General features: G+C 40.6%; 1 protein-coding gene across 4 annotated transcripts in view; it reads right to left on the reverse strand.

Moving 5' to 3' along the window:
• Nucleotides 1-22,426, reverse strand: part of ARHGAP10 (Rho GTPase activating protein 10) — a 332,652-nt gene that overhangs the window by 202,900 nt on the left and 107,326 nt on the right. For 2 of the 4 annotated variants that reach the window (XM_003899252.5, XM_017959115.3), the window contains exons 4-5: nt 15,835-15,906; nt 4,386-4,487 (exon numbers count right to left, since the gene is read on the reverse strand). In XM_003899252.5, coding sequence (XP_003899301.1) covers nt 4,386-4,487; nt 15,835-15,906 — 174 coding nt within the window. The remainder of the gene's footprint in view (nt 1-4,385; nt 4,488-15,834; nt 15,907-22,426) is intronic. The other 2 variants (XM_021938123.2, XM_009207677.4) reach the window with 2 other exon arrangements.

Genomic DNA, 22,426 nt, shown 5'->3' on the forward strand with positions numbered 1-22,426 from the left:
TGACATGTTGACAGCTGCAGGAGACAGACAGGTTCCCAGGTGGGAAGCGAGAGGTCCCTGGTGAAACCCCACCTTTAAGCCAGGATGGTCTGAAGCCTGGGAGCCGCTGGGCTGCCAGTTCTGGGTGGAGTCTGCAGACGGGAATGAAAACTTACGGTGCTTTTTCCAGGCCCACCCATGGCTGCACATGGACTAGTCAGCACACTTCCTCCCTTCTGAGCCCAGAAAAACCCTGCACTCAAACAGACTCAGAAAGACATGGGGACTACCAACTGTTGGAAGAAGCAACCACCGGGGGTCTCCTCCACTAGTCAGGATGACCTGCTTGTAGAAAGGAGCTACACACTAGAGGTCTCCCCTCCACTGAGAGCTGGACACTCATTATGATGACCTGCCTGCGGAAAAGGGCTACTCACTTCAGGTCTCCTGAGAACTGTCCTGTTGCTCAATGAAGTTCCCCTCTACCTTGCTCACCCCTGCAACTGTCTGCATACCTCATTCCTCTTGGATGTGGGACAAGAACTTGGGACCCAAGGAATGGCCAGACTGAAGGAGCTGTAACACAAACAGGGGTGAACCTCCCCCTCCCCTGCTCGCCACATTGTGGGCGATGAGAAGGAGAGAAGAACTGTGGTCCTTCAGGGAGCCCAGACCTAGGGGCTCCCTGAGCCAGGGCTGTGACACCCTCTTTGGGGCTCTGTGGTTCCTGGCGTCTGTAAGTTTCCAGGCGCCACCGTGCCCACAATGGAAGCGACCTGCAGTATGCCCGGTCTAGCCACAGCCTTGCACGGAGCCGGTGCCTGTGCCTGGAGCTGCCTGCCCCACCACGGTCGGCATGCCTGGCTGCACACAGTGGCCAGACCCTGAACTCACTCACGAACCCCTTGCCACTCCATGCCTGACTCGCCTTTGGCAGGCATGAGATCCAGGCCAGTAGCACAAGCCCAGCGCAGCCTGCCAAGAAGAGCTGGCAGAACAAGCCCAGCGGGCCAGAGCAAAACTCAGGCAAACGCATCACCAGCCACAAAGGTTTCTGCACCCTAAAGATCCCATGACAAGAGCCCTCTCTTACAAGAATGCCATGGACGTCCAAGTTGTAACTAGGGTCATAAAATGATTTCCTTCAGCCTGACCTTTAAAAATGAATCTAAAAGGCAATCACTATACATTTTACAACTCCAAGCAAATTACTAGTTTTTAACAAATACACAATTTCGCTTTGATTATCAACTAATTTCTAGTCTTTCCAGCTGTAAATATATGTAAGAAAGTAGGCAAGTCTCACACAAAGTTATTCAGGGAATCTGCTTCTCAAGTAGATTATTATTACACTGAAATATTATCATTTGGCTACTTAGGAAGAAAAAATAGACTTCAAAAATAGAAATGGAATTTTCTCAAATACCCAATACCTGTTACTGTACAACTGTTAAGTAGAATGTAGGGGTGTGGATGGACGTAGAAGCTATTATGCCCAATAAACATAAAGGTATAGTAGCAAGGCCTCAGAGAACTGCCAAAATAGCCAGCATGGTGCATGCCACAATTCTCTCCTGATTATTCTATTCTATTCTATTCTATTCTATTCTATTCTATTCTATTCATTTTTTGAGATGGAGTCTCACTCTGTCGCCCAGGCTGGAGTGCAGTGTCGCGATCTCAGCTCACTGCAAGCTCCGCCTCCTGGGTTCACACCATTCTCCTGCATCAGCCTCCCGAGCAGCGGGGACTCCAGGCGCCCGCCACCACACCCGGCTATTTTTTTGTATTTTCAGTAGAGACAAGGTTTCACCGTGTTAGCCAGGATGGTCTCCATCTCCTGACCTTGTGATCCATCTGCCTCGGCTTCCCAAAGTGCTGGGATTACAGGCATGAGCCACCACACCCGGCCATCTCCTGTTATTTTCAATTGAAACAAGAGGAGAGAATGAATTATGTACGTTTCTAAGCCTTTGTTCAGTATCATTCTCTGCAACTTTTACGATCTCCTGAGCATCTCAATTCACTGAAAATTAGCATTACATTAACCACTGCCAAAAGTAATGAATATCCAAACCTAACATTTTCCCCTTCAAAAATCATACCCCCTATTAAGGGCTTTACACTTAAAATAGAAGGCTGTTTCAGTGTGAGCACATAAGTTTGTAAAGAGCAAACAGAGCAAGATAAAAAAGTGTATGTAATTTAAATGAAACAAATTATTCATCTTTAGGATCTCTTCATGTTTCTGGAGGTGAATTATCTTTGGGACTGATAAATTACTGGAGCCCCAGCTCACTGTACAAGCATCTCCACACTTGTTCATTCAATAACTATACATTAAGTACCTACTCCCTAAAAGGTACTGTTCTAGGCACTGAAGATAGAACACTGAATAAGACAATGTTGTTGCCTTCAGGGAGCTTACATTCTAGTGGAAGAAGCCACGTAATAAATGAACAGTATGTCAAAACGGTTATAAGACCGTGAAAAAAAAATAGGCTGAACCCTGTGGCTCATGCCTGTAATTCCAGCACTTGGGGAGGCCAAGGCAGGTGGATCGCCTGAGGTGAGGAGTTCTAGACCAGCCTGGCCAACATAATGAAACCCTGTCTCTACTAAAAATACAAAAAATTAGCCGGGCGCGGTGGTGGGTGCCTGTAATCCCAGCTACTCAGGAGATAGTGGCAGGAGAATCGCTTGAACCTAGGAGGCGGAGGTTGCAGTGAGCCAAGATCTCACCATTGCACTCCAGCCTGGACGACAAGAGTGAAACTCCAACTCAAAAAAAAAAAAAGGAATATGAAAAAAATATAAAGCAGAGTAAAGGGGACATTCTAAATAAGAAGGTCAGGAAAAACTTCTAATAAACTGACCTCTGAGTGGAGGGTATTTGGAAGAGTATTTGAAGGTTTGAGACACATGGATGCGTGTTGAAAACATACCAAGCAGAAGGAAAACAAATGCCACGGCCCTCAGTATATACTATGCTGACCCCAGCTGGGTTGGGTGCAGAACACACAGCATCCTGTGGGCCCTGGGGCCTCTGGAGAAGCCATTAGGAGGGTTTGGAGAAGAGCGAGTCATGAGAAGTGGATACACTCAGATTATATTCTCGAACTAAAGATGACATACTGATGGACTAGATGGGAGGCGTAAGAGAAAGGGCCAAGGTGACTCCAAAGATGTTGCCTATGAAAAGTTTAAAATGAGATACCTAATGAGAAAGTGAAGTGGATTTGGAAATTTACTTGGGGAATGAAAATCTTTTTTAGGATACCTGAAAATGGAGGTGAGAGCAGAGGTAGAGAACTGCTAGCATAAAGGGGGTCTGTAAAAGCTACAGCTGTCATCTCAAAATTGACAGAGGGCAGGAGATGAGGGAGCACACAATAATATGCAACAAGTAGAGAACAGGGCCCTACCCAAAGTAAAAGCAGTAAGGATGAAGTGGTGTAAAAGCTCCTTTTTCTTTTATGAACTGTCAAGTGCCATCCAAATGTCAGTCAAAGGCATTAGAGAGACAAAAGAAAAAGTCACATGTGGATGTCGAACCAACCATACACACACAGAGTGTGTAACTACATAGCTGACATTTAAATATAATCCAGGTTTACACAAGACTTAATACTGTGTCATTTTGATAATACTTTAGCAAGTGTTTATGACAGTAGTACATAATGCCCAGATTCCTTATGTGTTAAAAAACAAGGGAAAAAAATACAATTTTGTGGGATCAGACAAAATACTAACAATGGCAAACAGCATTATTTTTAATAAAAGCATTATGTTTTGAATTGTAAACAACTGAGTTTCCATCCAAGTGTGTGAGTGAGAGAAACAAATGGCAGGGGATTTAGAAATAAACAACGAGAAAATGAAAAATAAAATATAAATTCCTTCCTGCTTATATATGGCTGCCTCTGAAATAAATGAGTCTATTAATACAAGTAAAACAGATGCTCCCTTTCCAACGAAGCTGAATTTCCTGAATCCTCAGCATTAAATAAGATTAATGCTGCCTTCACATAAATGCACAATGGCATATGAGCTTATTAAATTCAATTCATTTCTTCAAGAACTCCTGAAAGCCAATTAATTGATCTATTCCTGCAAATAATATATCTGTTCTTCACTAATGCTGGTTTAAAGTTATGTTCCTATAAAATAATACTCAGAAACAAAAATTTTACTACTATAAATCCATACCTCAGTAATCGCTATAAGACGTATTATTTTGTCTTGTTTCACAAGGACTTTTTTCTTAATTTATGACACTATCTGTTCACTTTTTGTTATCTCTATATAATGCCAGATGAAAAGTTATCAACAGTAAAGCACATTTTTAAAAGACATGTATTGCTTATTAAATTTTGAAAACTTAACAGAAAAATAAAAAATTATACCTCTTGTAAATGTGAGTCTTTCTTTTTTGCTGATAAATTCAAATGTTTATCAATTAGACTATAATTCTTTTCTGTCTCTTTGTCAAACTTCTTTTTTTCTTCCTAAAAAAAAAAAAAAAAAAAAAAAAAACCATGGTTAAACAGAAACGAAAGGACACACATAGTTAATCCACTGGGAAGCTCAAATTATGAAAAATATCTGAAAATAGAACAAAGCACCACTCTGAATGTGACAAAGCTATCTAAAAAAAACATATCAGTACCAAGCCTACTGCTCAATCATCAAGACAGCATTAGGACAGAAGAGACACTTTTATTTCTTCCTTTAATGGACTTTTTTCCAAGCCTATGTTATTTTTCAGTTCTTCATACTTAGCAGTAGTAAGAATTAATTCCATGTTACTCGCCCCTCACCAACCAAATGAAACAGAATACATAAGAAAAATAACATAAAGCTTAAAAAAGCAAACTTGCTCCAGATTTTGGCACAGACGTGGAATTCGTTTAAGATGGAATAATGGACTGGTGGCTCACACCTATAATCTCAGCACTTTGAGAGGCCAACCAAGGTGGGTGGATCACCTGAGGTCAGGAGTTCAAGACCAGCCAGCTATCATGGTGAAATCCCGTCTCTACTAAAAATACAAAAATTAGCAGGGTGTGGTGGCGCACACCTGTAATCCCAGCTACTCAGGAGGCTGAGGCGCGAGAATCACTTGAACCACGAGAATCACTTGAACCGCAGAGGCGGAGGTTGCAGTGAGTAGAGATCACACCACTGCACTCCAGCCTGGGCAACAGGGTGAGACTCTGTCTCAATCAATCAATATGTTTTACTCCAGATTTTCAAAAAATCGTCATACATAATCAGGGTTGGAAAAAAAAAACATCTCAGGAAAGATCTTCTGTAATGGTCCAGTATGAATACAGGTTAAGTATCCCTTCTCTGAAATGCTTAGAATCAGAAGTGGTATGGATTTTTGGATATTTTTGAATTTTGGAATATCTGTGTATATCAAGAGAGGTATCTTGGGGATGGGGCCTAAGTCTAAACATAAAATTCATTTCTGTTTTGTATCCACCCATCACACATAGCCTGAAGGTAATTTTATACAATATTTTTAATAATTTTGTACATGAAACAAAGCTTATGTACACTGAACCATCAGAGACCAAGAGGCCAGGTGTGCAATTTTCCACTTGTAATGTCATTTCAAATTTTGGAGCATATCGGAGTTCAGAGTCAGGATGATCAACCTGTATAGCAGTAAGATTCTCTGACCAGAAATGTCATCTACTTTCCCAAACCTTTCCAGTGATCTCTGTAACACTATTTAAAATATATACAAATAGGTCAACAGGGCCTAAAATAATATTGACATACTAGTACTCACCCTTTGGTTAACATCACAAACATTTCTTAGGTACTGTCTAGAATTAGGACATACTTGCATTCCATTTGCTATAGAAGCTTTTTGAGAAAACAAGTACACACATTTATAAATGCAGAGAAGACGGGCTGTCTCCCCTAAAGCTGCCAGCCAACTTGATAGATTTTTAATAAACATTCTTGAGTATCAAGGAGAGCACACCATGTCCTCATGCTGTCAAAATGTTTCCATTAATTTCAAATTCTCCCTAACTCTCCACACCTCCTAAAAAAGGAACATTCTCTTCCCTAATTTTCCAATTTGTATTTTCCAAAGCAAAAGTTCTAGCCTTTTCTTGTGTGATTTCTTTTCTGTTAGGCAAAGAGATTAAACAAAGCATGTTCATTCTCTACTTCTTTTATTTATCTTTTGGTTTTTTTTTTTTTACCACATGGGACCACGCACTGTTCTTCTGGAAACCCAGGACATTATGTCCCCTGTCAGGTCATCTAAAAACCCTCAATTAATTCCCCCACACTGATGGAGGAGGAGAGACTCAGAAACTGAGGTTTCTTCCCTTTTCTACTCCAAGGTTAATTACCAACTAGCTGCACAACTTAAAAAAAAAAAAAAAAAAATCTGACAACACAGAACCTAAGTTTTCTTACCAAAGAAAAAAAAAAAGATCAGGGACTTTTCCTTAACTGTCTGTCTCATTCTTACATCCCAACCTAAAATTCTGTGATCCTATCTATGGTTCACCCATGTGTAGAAATGGAACCAAAAAAAAAGCAGGAAGTTTTATTTTAACCTCTTTTACTTAATAGTCACTTTTGTTGATACACAGGACCAGAAGACTTTATTTTTCTTTATGCTGTAGGTTTTTTTTATTTACAATTTTTTAAGTCCAAGGTATTGATTATTCTCTTTTCTGCTTTTCATTATGCTCTTCCACTATTTTAACAACTAACAGAAAATAAACTGAAACAAACAGATGCCCATTACCTAAAAATGTCCACTATTTAAAAAAGCTGATGTTGTGAAGTACACACTGAATTTGGTGTCAGAAGACCAAGCTGCAGTCCTAGCCACTCATTACTCTGTGACTTTGTAACAAACATTCTCTGAGCATCTGTTTCTCAGATTTAAACAAAAGACCAATGGAAGTCAGGGCCCTGCATTTGCCCACAAGACTGCTGCAAAGCAAGGTCACATGCTAAGAAGCACTATCACTGCAGACTAGTACTTACCAGGGACATGGAAAACATTTTTACCACCTCATTTGATTTAATCTGAATCATAGAAAGGGGCCGAGGAAGGGGTGACATGGTAATCAGCAGTCAAAACACCCAGCACACCGAGCAATAGAAAGCTATGAAAATCAACATGCCGGTAAAGTTGGGAATGAAAGAAAAAGAAGACATCAAGCCTTTATGAAGAAAGAATTTAGCCAAGAAACAACAACAACATCACACCCACCAAGCTTAGAACAGAAATATCTTTGTCCATATATGGTATGGTATTATACAAATGCTGCTGTGTTTGCTTTTGAATCTTAAAATGCAGGTAATCATTTCTTCCTGCATTTGTTCTTAATGTCATTATAGAGTATTATTGTTTCTTTGTGCTCATATGATTTCTTGTGCTGAAATAATACAAATTTCAAAGGAAACTATTCAAGTAGCAGTCAATAAAGAATGGAGTTTTTTTCCCCCCAATACTGCATTATAGAAAAAATATATATATAAATGTAATAGCATAATCCAAAAAGTTTCAACAAGGATCAAGTTAAATACAATATGAAAACTTTTCTTATAAATTAGACATTACAAAAACTGAAATGAGTCTGGGCCAGGCAGTAATCTAATGAGTGAAATAGGCTGGGAGAGAAATGCAATCAGGAGTGGTAGGCAATGAAAACCAGATAGTCCTCGTCTACTCCAGAGAAGAAGGCAGCCATTACTCAGCACCAGAACATTTTTGCCTTGTGAGAACACAGACGCAGTACATTGGCCGTATCTTCTGATTTCTCTGGAACTGCTGAAAACTCCAATGATCTTTATGGTGGCGACACATTTTTTTTTAATTGTAACAACATGAGGAAGCCAAACAAAATTTATAAGTTGAATATGGTAGAAGTCAGTTTTCTAATCTGTTATAAAATTGCACATGCAAAACTTTTTTTAAAAGTAGAGCTACTACTTAAAACAGCATTATGGATCAAAAAAGATATACATTGTATAAATGGTAGAAGAGAAGAACCTAAGAACCACAATTCAAATAACCAGATCTTGAGGTAAAAACTATAGAAATTTGTCATTACAAATCACTGGGTTGAAAAAAGGAAGAGACGATTCAACTATTGGTGCTGGCATGACTGTTTAACTACTGTGAAGCAGACAGAGAACCTCATCTCATATCAAAATTAATTCCAGATGGATTGAAAGAGTCACAAGTAAACAATGAAGCCATAGAGAATATTTTCAACGAATCTCAGAACAGAGAAGGATCTAAGCAAAAAAGAAATGGAAGAAGCTATAAGAACTTGTAAATATAAAAAAAAAAAAATCACAATAATCAAGCAAAGGGCACACAGCAAAAGGGGGAGGATTACAACCAGTGTGTAAGAACATAGGGAAACATTCGTAACACAAAATATATCCTTCATGAAGCAGTTTTTTTTTTTTTTTTTTTTTTTTTTTGCAAAAAACACATTAATGCTTCCACTGAAAGGTGGATAAAGAACACAAAGAATTCATAAAAGTTTAAACGTAATTGTGAATTGCCCATTTTTCTGTAGGGTACTAAATTATTTTGCTTTAGAAGAGGAAAGAATTTTTTTTGTTACTAGATGACTTTTTTCGAATTTTCTACATTTTCCAATTGTTTAGGATGAGGAGATGGAAAAGGCTTATTTTCAAACTATAAAATCAAATAATGTTTATTGTTGGACTCGTCTAGAGATAAACTTAAATATGGCAGGTCCTTGAATAGCATCGTTTCATTATTACATTAATAAGGGAAAAAATAAAAACCAATTCGTGGCCAGGGCCACTGTCCATGTGGAGTCTGCGCATTCTCCCAAGCCTGAGTGGGTACTCTCTGGGTACCTACTATTTCCTCCCACATCTCTTAGGTCAATTCACCGGCATGTCTAAATAGTACTGTGTAAGTGAGTGTGGGATCATGCCCTGTCCAAGGCTGGTGTCCACCCTGCACTCTGAGCTGCTGGGATGGGCTCCAGACACCTGTGACCCTGAACAGAAATAAGTGAGTAAATGATTACCTTGTTTTTATTAATCTTTCTTAAATATATGTATAGTTCACATTTATTTCAATATTTAATATTAAAAGTGTTGTGGTTATCGCGGGAACCACCCCCGATAATTCAATGTGAGTCCTTTTCTATTTTCCCTAAGTGTCGGCTGGTCTAAGAAATAAAGGGAAAGAGTACAAAAGAGAAATTTTAAAGCTAGGTGTCTGGGGGAGACATCACATGTTGGCAGGTTCCATGATGCCCCCACCAAGCCACAAAACCAGCAAGTTTTTATTAGTGATTTTCAAAGCGATGGGAGTGTACGAATAGGGTGTGGGTCACAGAGATCATTTTATTGCTTCACAAGGCAATAAAATATCACAAGGCAAATGGGGACAGGACAAGATCACAGGACCAGGGCAAAATTAAAATTGCTAATGAAGTTTCCGGCATGCACTGTCATTGATAACATCAGGAGACAGGGTTTGAGAGCAGACAACCGGCCGGACCAAAATTTATTAGGAGGGAATTTCCTTGTCCTAATAGGCCTGGGAGCACTATGGGAGACCAGGCCTTATTTCATCCCTTATCTACAACCGTAAAAGACAGACATCCCCAGAGCAGCCATTTTAGAGACCTCCCCCTAGGAATGCATTCCCTTTCTCAGGGATGTTCCTTGCTGAGAAAAACAATTCAGCGATATTTCTATTTGCTTTTGAAAGAAGAGAAATATGGCTCTGTTCCACCCAGCTCTCAGACAGCCAGACCTAATGGTTATCTCCCTTGTTTCCTGAACATCGCTGTTACCCTGTTCTTTTTTCAAGGTGCCCAGATTTCATACTGTTTAAACAATTTGTGCAGTTAACACAATCATCACAGGGTCCAGAGGCAACATACATCCTCAGCTTACAAAGATGATGGGATTAAGACATTAAAGACAGGCATAGGAAATCACAAGAGTATTGATTGAGGAAGTGATAAATGTACATGAAATCTTCAAATTTTATGTTCAGAGACTACAGTAAAGACAGGTGTAAGAAATTATAAAAGTATTAATTTGGGGAACTAATAAATGTCCATGAAATTTTCACAATTTATGTTCTTCTGCCATGGCTTCAGCTGGTCCCTTCACTCGGGGTCCCTGACTTCCCACAACAGTGGTCTTTGGAAGTTTGGTGATGTTGACGTCAGGAGTTTGAGACCAGTCTGACCAACATGGTGAAACCCCCCCGTCTCCACTAAAAATACCAAATTAGCCGGGTGTGGTGGCGCATGTCTGTAATCCCAGCTACTTGGGAGGCTGAGGGATAAGAATCACTTGAACCTGGGAGGCAGAGATTGTAGTGAGCCGAGATAATGCCACTGCACTCCAGCCTGGGAGACATGGGTGAAACTCCGCTCCATTCAAAAACAAAAAAAAAAGTTTGGTGATGTTTCTGAGACCAGAAATATGACATAAAAACTTAACTTTTATGTCAATTGGCCCATGGTAAAACTGGCTTCCTTATGTGCTGCTTTGCTTCAATTCAGTTTCCAAGAACCTACTGATAATGTTAAGTGAGGACTCCCCACTCCAGCGGGGAGAAAGCACACCCTCCCTTAACTCCCACGCCAAGTGTCACTCGTTCCTACTTGACACTTCATTTGCCCTGTCCTACCCCAACCCACCCCTTTCCTTTAAGCTCCTCTAGCCACTCTAAAGAGATGAGAGTTCAGCTCCATCCTCACAGAATGGAGCACTTGAGTCAGACCCAGAAGGGTGCCTGGGAGACACCTGTCAGAACACAAGTGAATGGCCAGCACAGGACTGCAGCAGCACCAACGCTGGCAAAGTGGCACCTCGTTCCTAAGGGTGGCTCCAGAGTCACTAATCCAGTGCCTTAGCACTATCTGTCCATAAGGGTCATAAGCCACATGTTATGGCTTGTCACCCCTAAACCCAGAATGCGGAGAATGGACAAAAAGCTGAGCAATTCCTGTTTGGCAAGGTGATGGGGAGAAAGCCATGAATGGGATAATAAAATTACTCTATGGATACCAGGCCCCAAACTAGACACTTCAAGTACATTACCAAATTCACTTAACTCTCACAATAACCTCCTGAGACGAGTGTCATAAGTCTCATTTTACAGACCAAGAAACTGAGACTTAAAAGCTTTAAGTCGCTTGCCCCAAATCACATGGCTAATTAAGGCACTGAAAGAGGATTCAAACCAGGAAGAATTAAGTCCTCCTGAAAGACTTCCTGGTGCTCCAAAGATGAGATGGTAGAGTACGTCCCAGGGCACCTATGCTTTCCCCTATTACAGCACTTTTCACAATGTATTTTTATTGCTTATTTGACAGTCTCACAAAAAGTTGCTAACTTCTTGAAGGCCAGCCAGTGTTGTAATTCCTAGTTGTATCTCAGGGCCTCTAACACTATGCTGTATCATAGGCACTAGTGTGTTTTATACTGAATGAAAGAAATGTAATTAAACTAAATCAATATTGTTTCTCCTCTATTAAATATAATGTAATATGAGAAATTATCCAGACAGGTTTTTTACTCATGTTTTATAGTAACTTACAGAATCTTTGGAAGTCTGTATTTTAAATGTATTCATTAAGGCTAGGCACAGTGGCTCAAGCCTGTAATCCCAGAACTTTGGAAGGCCAAGGCAGGAGGATCACTTGAGCCCAGGAGTTCAAGACCAGCCTGGGCAACACGGAGACCCTGTCCCTACAAAAATAATTTTAAAATTAGCCACGCATGGTGGCATACACTTGTAGTCCTAGCTGCTCAGAAGATCATCTGACCCAGGAGCTCAAGGCTCCAGCCCAGCCTGGGCAACAGAATGAAAGTCTTTAAAAAAAAAAAAAAAAAAAAAATTATTAGTCATAGTCTGGTAGTAGGCTTAGGTGATAAGTCGTACTTTTTGAAATGAACATCTATTACGTTTTCTGTTCAAAATTGTTCTTCTATTGGATAAAATTGTAATTGGCTCTTTCCAAGATAGCAGCTGAACAGATTCTATTCCTGATACAGTTAGTTGCATCCACTTGACATCTGTGTGCTGCTGCTTGCCCAAACCCACGTTTTCGTTACTTGGTCAAATGTCCAAAAAAGCAATTTATCTCACGTAACTCTTACCATGTTCTGGTATTTCTCAGAGTTTTTGCTCAACGTACTTGGCCCCTATGTTGTTCAGGATCTGTACTGGTTCCTGCAGCTATCCCACAAAGTACTGTGGGATATCTGGCAATAAGTGCCAAGCTCAAGAAGGGTGAAGGAGCTTCAAAAGAAAATAAGAACTGAGCTAGGCCTTGGAAAAACTCTGAATAGTCACTTGATGTGATGAATCAGGGAACAACCTGTGTCCTGTTGTGTCCAGAATTGGTTCCTTCCAGTGGGTTCTTGGTCTCGCTGACTTCAAAAATGAAGCCATGGACCCTCACGGTGAGTGTTACAGTTCTTAAAGATGGTGTGTCTGGAGTTTGTTCCTTCAGATGTTCAGATGTGTCCGGAGTTTCTTCCTTGTGGTGGGTTTGTGGTCTTGCCGATTTCAGGAGTCAAGCCACAGACCTTCACAGTGAGTGTTACAGCTCTTAAAGGTGGCATGTCCAGAGTTGTTCGTTCCTCCCAGTGGGTTCATGGTCTCACTGGCTTTAGGAGTCAAGTTGCAGAACTTCACAGTGAGTCTTACAGTTCATAAAGGTAGTGCACACCCAAAGAGTGAGCAGCAGCAGGATTTATTGTGAAGAGCGAAAGAACAGAGGATCCACAGCATGGAAAGGGACCCCAGCGGGATGCAGCTGCTGGCTCGGAAGGCCAGCTTTTATTCCCTTATTTGGCCCTGCCCATGTCCTGCTGATTGGTCCCCTTTACAGAGTGCTGATTGGTGCGTTTACAAACCTTTAGCTAGACATAGAGCGCTGATTGGTGCGTTTACAAACCTTTAGCTAGACATAGAGCGCTGATTGGTGCGTTTTTACAGAGCGCTGATTGGTGCATTTACAAACCTTTGGCTAGACACAGAGCACAGATTGGTGCATTTACAATACTTTAGCTAGACAGAAAAGTTCTCCAAGTCCCCACCCAACCCAGAAGCCCAGCCGGCTTCACCTCTCACTGCGATGGCAAATAGGCTTTTTGAACAAAGGCTAGAACCTAGCAAGCATGTAAGAAAATGCAGCAGAACCTATAAAATGGAGGGATACGTCCAAACCAAACAGGGCTCAAGGAGAGCATATCCAAATATAAGCAAAACAGTAGACAATACCTTGGGGCTTTTCAAAATCCAATTTACAGAAACCACCTAGCCACTTAGAATACGTTTAAACCACAGTTAAACACGTAACTGGGCTTCTGGAAACTGGAGAAGGCAAGAGCACAGGGAACTGAAAGAGTTTCAGGCAAGGGTTACAACATTACCAGATGGGAAACAGGAGACGGGGAAAGATCAAAATGTTGACCCCCATATCTAAAAATTCTGATGTGGTCAACTTTTAAAGACCTTTTTCTTAACTTCCCATGTGAAAACTGTTTTATGCTGTTTACAAAAAGCTACGAGAGTAAAGTCTTTCTGAAGTATCCCATGTAAGCAGATTTAATCAGAGTAGAACAAGACTGTGTGCTCGCCAAAATATGACTGAATGTTTAGGCAGCACAGATGTGGAAAGTAATTCAAATACCCAAACTTAAACCCTTTCCTGTTTCTTCTAGAATTATCAGTTGGATAGGCTACTTATTAGACACTTTATGTATTAAGACAGGGTAGGGGCTGGTTGAGAATTAAAAAAAAAAAAAAAAGCACAGTCTTTTAAAGATTTAACAACCTAATGGAAAGGACAGATGTTTACATAGTTTACATACTGTTGTATAATACAGACAACCACCCTTCTCTACAGTTTATTATGGTATACAAAACTGCCAGGAAAAAGGGCTTCTCCCTATGACCCACAATGACTGGCTCTTCACAGGTGACCTCCGCAGGTACAACAGTCAACACACACACCATACTGAGCAAGACTGCACATAACACCAACTCTTTATAAACTTGAAGCCAGAAGAACACGGAAGGATACATAAATAGGACTTCAGGAAAGAATTTTGTCATTAAATAGTTTAAAGCATAGAATAAACTATTGTAACCATTTCTCCTTTTAAAAGGATTACTGACTGTGCAAGTTGCTTCGCAGGATATACTCTGAACAAATGTTAACATCAGAAGCTGGATAGTTTAAGGGGAAAAATGAGTCAATAAAGATGCAAGGTCAGACATTTCTAAATTCCAGTAGAGTAGATGGCAAGTAAAAGTAAATAGATTCACTCGCACTCAGTTTTCATTTCCATAATATAACCTTCACACATGTAAGCACCATCCAATTCAAATGAGAAAAATAAGAAATGGACGTTGTTTACAAAGAATACCTGCCAATGAAATGTTAAAAGAGAATGAACCAAAATGCAACAAACTTTCGAACAGCTTGGAGACACAATCAAAACAAAATCATAAAACTATAAAACAATAGTCAGATCCCCCAAGTCCTTCATTTGACAGATAAGAAACTAAAGTCAATGACTTAGTCAAGGTCGCAGAAGTGAAAGCTGATCTCCAATCTCCTGCTGTAAAGCCAGAGGGGACAACCCAGCTGCCTGCAGCACGGCAAACAATCCAAGGAAGGAGCCTGGGGTGGTGCCCCCAGTGATCTCCCACTGTCCACAGGGGCTGAGCCTCAGTTCATAGCCCTTCATTAAAAACTGTAATACGGTATGCCAAAAAGAAATGTCCAATATTGTCACAAGTCACTTAAATGATAATTCATCCCATAAACAGCAGTTACAGAGCTGGAACTCCTTGGGTTCATCTGTGTGGTTAAGCTACTGAGGCCACAGTGTTTATTTCCACCAAGGGATTTTAGTCATTTCTTTTAGGAAGAGGAAAAAAAAAAAAAGAAAAAAAAAGCTCACATTCCCAGCCATGTGGGGGAAAAAAATACAAATATAAAAACTCCCTTCTCAACCTAAAATTGGTATTAATTCCCCTCTCCTTGGGCCAAGCCAAAAACGGTAAACAACAGGCAAATGTTACTTTTTCTTTCTCAAGTACATACACAAAATTCAGGAAAGACTGCTGGAAATTATTTCTCTGGTGTAATTTCAAAACTCAGATTGCACATTTTAAATAAGTTGCTAAATATATCCCAGGCTCCCTGTGGCAAAACCGCTGCATTATTTCTGGAAATCACAGTTAAATCCCCAATCCTTGAGTGCAGAGTCTGTGGTTCACTCACCTTTGAATCCCCAGCATAACACTATACAGCACACAATATAATGCACAATACCATCACAATACTGGCACACAATAGAGGCTCACTAAATTTTTGTTAAATTGAAGGAAATTACATCCCAATACTTAATAGTCTCTTCCTAGTTTCAGTGGCATCACGGTGTGGCAGCGTCTATAATCTTAAACCCTACTGTAATGCTACATTCCTCCATAAAACTGAGGTGCACACAGAAATAACTATACTCCCCCCAGTGATAAGCTCCTTCTATTCAGAGCAAATGTGTTGTTTGGTTACAGGTATTTTTAAAACTCTATATGGAAAGGTGTAGCCCAAGAAGATTACTAGAGGTTTTACTACCTTGTCCAGGTGTTTTTGTTTTGTTTTCAATTCCATATCCCCCAAAGGGGGAAGAGCACATTTCGAACATAAAACAACAGATGGTTTGCTCCGGCATCTCCTTCAAAGCTGCCAAATGTGAATAAAGTGTACAATGAAGCAGCAGAGGCATCTATGTTTTCTGTTTATGAGTGTATTCAAATTAGACACAAACCTTTACAGCTCCAAGTTGCTCTTTTCTGAATTTTTCCAAGGGTTTAATCAGGGTTTCAGTCACACTTAATGCCTAGAGAACAAGAGTGATGATAAAAGAGCACAGCATTAGGCTTCCAAAAAGGAAAAAATTAGTATTTCATTTCCCTCTTCCACCCCACCCAGAAAGAAAATGAACAACATATTTAGCGGCTTTATCTCACTCTGCCAATGCAACAATTAAATCACTTCTCAACTTAATAGAGCACTAGAACTCCATAAATATTTTCAGGGAAGAGGAGGTGGGCAGATTGCCAGTGAAATGTGCAACACAGCCCCAACTCTCTTCCACAAAACAGCAAGAGGGCTGTCTGTAAACAACAAAGGGGTCTATCACATTCATTAACAGAACACTTCTGTTTGAGATTGTTTTTTCCTTCCCCCTCCTTAGAAATTTAAAATTCAATTACATTCCTTTATTGATAATCAGACTACATTATGTCAAGAACTAGGACTGTAGCTACTTGTTCAAATACAACCAGTCTGCCCTTCATTACAGAAACCTCCTAAGGATTTAAGGTATATTAGCAAAGTAGAGTCACTGGAGGCTCACGAAAAAGCCAAATGCTTGGGCATGCTAGCAAGCATGACATCAGGGAAGCTCACATGAGAGAAGCCATACACAAACTCCAACCACAATCACATTTATTTCTTAAGTTGGCTGGTTTGGGGCTTTTCATGTTAAGTCACAAAATGCTGAAAATGCAAATAAAAGAAAATATTCATCAAAAGAACACATACTTAGTAACAACACACTGGTAGGTAGTGGCTTCTCAGCCTTTGTTTCCAGGAGACCAGAACTATCCAAAATATACAAGAAAATCTCAAAACATTATTTAAGAATGTGCCATCCCTCTTTTTAGAAAGGTGCTCAAAAATCCAAGCTTAACATTACAGAAAAAATAAGTGATTTGGAATAGATCAAGATTCTTAATTTAACCAAAGGCTCCTCTCATCAGTGTTTCATCATGTGAGAGTTTATCCCAAAGAGACCATTCATACTCTAAGGTAGGGAACACTCAAAATAAGCGACTATGCCCACTTTCAAGATGCTCAGTTTCAATTTTCTACCCCAGGCTAACCCCTGGCTTCCCCTCACTCCCACCTGGATAATTTGCTGCTTGGGTGTAAAATAGCTGGGGCAACAGAGATCTAAAAGAAAGAATTAACAGCAACAACTAGCCAGGGAAAAGCGATCATCTTTCAAAATATCATTTTTATCCTCTCTACATTTTAGACCATGCGACCTACAGCAATGGCAAACCAAAGAGTCCTACAAAGCACCACAAGCCAGGAATCCTGACTCCCCAGTATGGAATGCCCCACATTCCATTTGAGAGTGCAGATACAAGAAGCGCTAGCACATTAATCGATTTACACACAGTGTCTCATAGATTAACTTAAGACACACTAATATGAGCACCTGTGTCATTTTTTAAGTTCCCACATGTGGATCTACCCAAGTAGTGTTCCCAAATAAACCTCCATATAATATGTCTTCTGTGAAACTGGTACACTCAAGAAAGAAGTCGGCCCAAAAAGAACTGCAGGGATCACAGAAGCTAACAACTGTTCAAGTTCACACAAGATAGTAATAGGGATTCCAAGTCACGTAAGTCTGAACCCACCAAGCGTAACTACCATGCAACATGGCAATAAAAGTACCAAAGAGGTGCTTCCCCAAAGTTGCCATCTTAATAAACTTTAAATATGTGCCTATTTTACGAGATAAATAGCTGCTGAGCATGCAATGCCAGGTGATAGGGATATAGCTACGAACAAAACAAGCACAGCCCCCTGCTTTCGTGGAAATTACTGTTTGGTAGAGAAGATACAAACCAGATACATGAACACCTAAGGAGATATATAAGAGCACATTTTAGTAATTCCTTCCAATGAAGAAAAGTAGGGGTATGGTGAGGAATGTATTAGAAATGTGTGCAAAGAGAGCTTCTTCAAAGTAGTGACATTTAAGCTAAAACCTAAAAGGTGAGAAGGAATCTGTGGTGCAAAGGGCAAGGGAAATTGTTTCCTGCTGAGATCAGCAGAGGCAAAGGATGAAGGTGAGGAGTTTGAGCATTACAGGGAATGTCAAAAGGCCAGAATGGCTGAAGCATAAGGAGCAATTAAGTGAGCCCGTAGAGCTGAGTGATGGCAGGGAATCAGAGCGTGCTGGGCCTTGTGGGCTCTGGGAAAGGGTTAGCGTTTTATTTGGGGTACAATGCAAAGCCACAGGAGGTTTTTAGGCAGTGAATTGACAATGATAATTAAAGCTTTTCAAGATTACTCTGGCTGCTGAGGGAGAGATGAGAGGTACAGAAAACTGGAAGACAGACTCGTTAGGAGGCGTCTAGAGTGGTACAGGAAGAGATGGTGGTGGTTCAAATGAAGGCAACCAATAACAGAAGTAAAGAGAAGTAGACAGATTTGAGAGATATTTGCAGGTAGAGTCAAAGTAATGAGAGATTGACCGAATGGAAAAGGTGAAGATTTCCAGGATCCCTCCCAGATTTCTGGCATGAAAAAATGAAGAGATAACAATACTAGTTATTGCCAGGCACAGAGAGACAAGCATCACATGCTCTCACTTATTTGTGGGATGCAAAAATCAAAGCAATTGAACTCATGGAGATAGAGAGTAGAAGGATGGTTACCAAAAGCTGGGAAGTATAGTAGGGGGGAGGTAGGGATGGTTAATGGGTACAAAAAAATAGTGTGAAAGAATGAATGATACCTAGTATTTGATAGCACAACAGGGTGACTACAGGCAAAATAATTAAATTGCACATCTTAAAATAACTACAAGAGTATAATTAGATTTTTGTAACACAAAGGATAAATGCTTGAGGGGATGGATACCCTATTTTCCATGATGTGACTATTATCCATTGCATGCCTGTATCAAAATATCTCATATACCCCATAAATATATATACCTATTATGTACTCACAAATCCTAAAAATAAAAATAAAAATTTAAAAATAAAAAATAAAGGACACTATTTACCGAAGCAGGGAAAATCTTGAGGGAAAGTAGCTGGGAGCACACGCTAAGGGCTCATGTTAAATCCAAGATGCTGAGAAACGCCCAAGAGCTTAGTAAAACGGGCTGTCAGAGATACAGGTCCACAGTTTAGAAGAGACGCCTAGGTCAGAGATGCCAATTTTTGTCCTCATCAGCAAGTAGATGGCATTTGAAGTCATGCAAGTAGATAGGTAGGACAGTAGAAAAATGGAAATGTCTCAGACCAAGTACTTAGAACAGGAAAAGGAAGAACAGACGGAAACTATGGCAATGAGACTGGAGAAAGTTACCAAGGTGTTGGATAAAAGAAGAAAGAGGTTCAGGTCTCTCATGCCTCTAATCCCAGCACTTTGGGAGGCTGAGGTGGGCAGATCACCTGAGGTCAGGAGTTCAAGACCAGCCTGACCAACATGGAGAAACCCTGTCTCTGCTAAAAATACAAAATTAGCCAGACAGCGCCTGTAATCCCAGCTACTCAGGAGGCTGAGGCAGGAGAATCGCTTGAACCCAGGAGGCAGAGGCTGCGGTGAGCTAAGACAGCACCACTGCACTCCAGGCTGGGCAACAGAAAGAAACTCTGTACCCCTCCCCCCCCAAAAAAAGAAAGAAAAAAAAAGAAAGGAGTTCAGCTGTGTGGGCTGCAGAGACGTTAAAGAAAGAATGAGAGCTCAGCAATATCCATGGCAAGGTGGCAAAAAGGGCCAGACTGGAGCTGATTTATGACTGACAGCTGAGACCATGTGGGGAACAACCCTCCCTCAAAGAATGACCATGCAGGGCAGTACAGAGAGAGGATGACTGCTGAAAGAGAACATGCCATAAAGTGAAGGCATGTATTCTTTTAAGACAGAAAGCTGGTATTTAAGAGATGAGAGGATGTCTAAATGCCCATGTGAAGAATCCAGAAAGAATGGTGCACAGTCTCTGACATGGGAGGAGATGGGATGCTGAGCATGCATGGAGGGTTGGCCTGTCATAGAAGTCAAGATCCTTCCTTCCCTGTGATAGAAGGAGAAAAGGGGTGCCAGTACAAATGGATTTGTGGGCTTCATGACAAAAAGCTGAGAGTTGCTACCAGATGGCTATTTTTTCCCATAAAGCACAAAACAAGGTCACTTGGAGAGGGTCTGGGCATGAGAAGTTTCATGCCCAACTAATAGGAAGAATGAATGAAAGAATCATTACAAATGGGACAAACACTTCTTGGAGAAACAAGAAGGCCTTTTGAGATAAGTGAGGAGGAGTTGATGAAGATATCATCTGCCTTATTGCGGGATTTTCTCCAGCAAGGGAGGGAGAAGGTGGGTGGCTGAGTTCATCCCAGGCGAGTGTGTCTAAGAGATGTGAACGCGTCAGCACAATATGACGTGGTAGGCAAAGTGCTGGCAAGCTGCGTAGAGCTACTGGGGAGCAGAGGAGGAAGGTCCCCTGAGTAGGAGAAGACTTCCTGAAGGAGATCATGCACAGCTCAGCCTGAAACAGAGGGAAGGCGTTCTCCAGGCAAAGGCCTTCCATGCGGAGAGGGGAAAACAGCAATTTCAGGGCACGGAACCTGAGCAGCTCAGTGTCACTAAAGCAGATGAGGAAATCAGAGAGGATCACAAGACAAGGCGAGAGATATCGGATGGTCTCCATTAGCCATCAGAATGGGACGCCGGAAATGCTCAGAAAGTAGATGTAGGTTATCAATAATATGGATATATGAAGGCCTTTTAAAATAAGAACCCCAAAACTTCATACTCTGGAGTAAACACTGTCTTCCACCAAAAGAACCAGGCTACAAAGATTATACAAGAGCAATTTTAGGTCATTATATTTTTCCTTCATTTGGAGAGTTAATTTAATGCAATATCCGTCTGAACTCCAAAGGCTAACGCTAGAGTAGAAAAAGAACATAAGGGTTTCATGGCCAGGCTTAGTGGCTCACACCCCGTAATCCTAGTACTTTTGGAGGCAGAGGCAGGTGGATCACTTGAGGTCAGGAGTGTGAGACCAGCTGGTCAATATGGTGAAACCCCGTCTCTACTAAAAATACAAGAAAATTAGCCAGGCATGGTGGCAGGCACCTGTAATCCCAGCTACTCATAAGGCTGAGGCAGGAAGAATCACTTGAACCCAGAAGGCAGTGGTTGCAGTGAGCCAAGATCGCACCACTGCACTCTAGCATGGGTGACAGAGCAAGACTCCAACTTGGGGGTGGGGTGGGGGGAAGAATATAAAGGTTTCTGCCTTACTGTCTTCAGATCAATAAGCAAATTTCCAAAACAAGGATAGTAGTAGTTGTGGCAAATAACACTACATCCAACTCATTAATAAAATTTTTTTTATTAAAAATACTTGTAAGAGCTTAAAATTCATTATGATTTTCCTTCTTTAGCAAAGTCTGATTTTAAAACTTCTAAACTGACCCTAAAAATTATATTTAAGAACAAAATAATAAAGGAGCCAACAAATGTTTCAATAAGGCAATGTCAATTGAGTAACAATTTTCTTTTTCTCAAAATAGACTGGAAGCTCCATGGAATCTCTCAGTTCCTGCTATAAGTTCACAGATATATTATATAACATTTGTTAGTAGTAAGTGTTACCGATGTTTCCTAATGCTGAAACATGATTCTTCTTCCCCAGCAACTAGTGAACACCAAATCTAGGACTGTCCCTAAAACTTAAAAGGCAATTTACAGTGATGACAGTTTCCCAATGACAAGGAGATGGCTGCAGCAATAATACTGAGAAAAGTTTTCAAATACTAACATATTAGAAATTAGATAAGAGAACGAGTACAGAATGTGATTTTATAACCACACATACAGATTACATAATCATATTCCTATGAATTACTTGAACCAGCCAAGAAAAGAAGTCACAAAATGCCTTTGCTAATGAGCCTTGGAAAGGGCTTTGGATAGTTCTGCTTGGAAACAAAAGACAGCTTCTTGAACATAAAATAATCAGATGCTCTCTCCTCAGAGAAGGAGTCAGCCAACTTTTTCCATAAAAGACCAGGTAGTAAATAATTTAGGCTTTGCAGCCATGCAGCCGCAGTTCCAACTACTCATCTCTGCTGTGGTAGCACAAAAGCAGCCACAGACAGCACATGAATGATGGGTCCAGGTGTGTTCCAACGAAACTTGACTTACAAAAAGAGGAAGCAAGGTAGATCAGGCCCATGAGTCACTGTTTGCCAAACCCTGCCTGAGAGGATCATCTTGAGTATCATGGCAATAAAATGCTCTACTTATGCTTATCTTGTATTTTTAAAAAATATACATTTAAAATATTTGCAGCCAATCAGAAGTTGGGAAGGAAGGTGGAATGCTGGATAAAAGAATCACAGTTCAAGGAGCTCTCGAGCTGAAGAGAGGGACTCAAAAGTAGCGCCGTTAGGATTTGCCTAGGATAAGCAATCTACAGGATGCTGAAAGGCAACTGCCCAGGTGTGCAAGATGTCTCGAGAACAGGTCATGTGAATTTCATACTGGGCTCAAATCTCCTAAAATGTTCTATTAACTGAAAGTTTAACATAAGT

Source organism: Papio anubis, chromosome 3 (assembly GCF_008728515.1).
Source record: "Papio anubis isolate 15944 chromosome 3, Panubis1.0, whole genome shotgun sequence".
In the NCBI taxonomy this organism is placed as follows: Eukaryota; Metazoa; Chordata; class Mammalia; order Primates; family Cercopithecidae; genus Papio; species Papio anubis.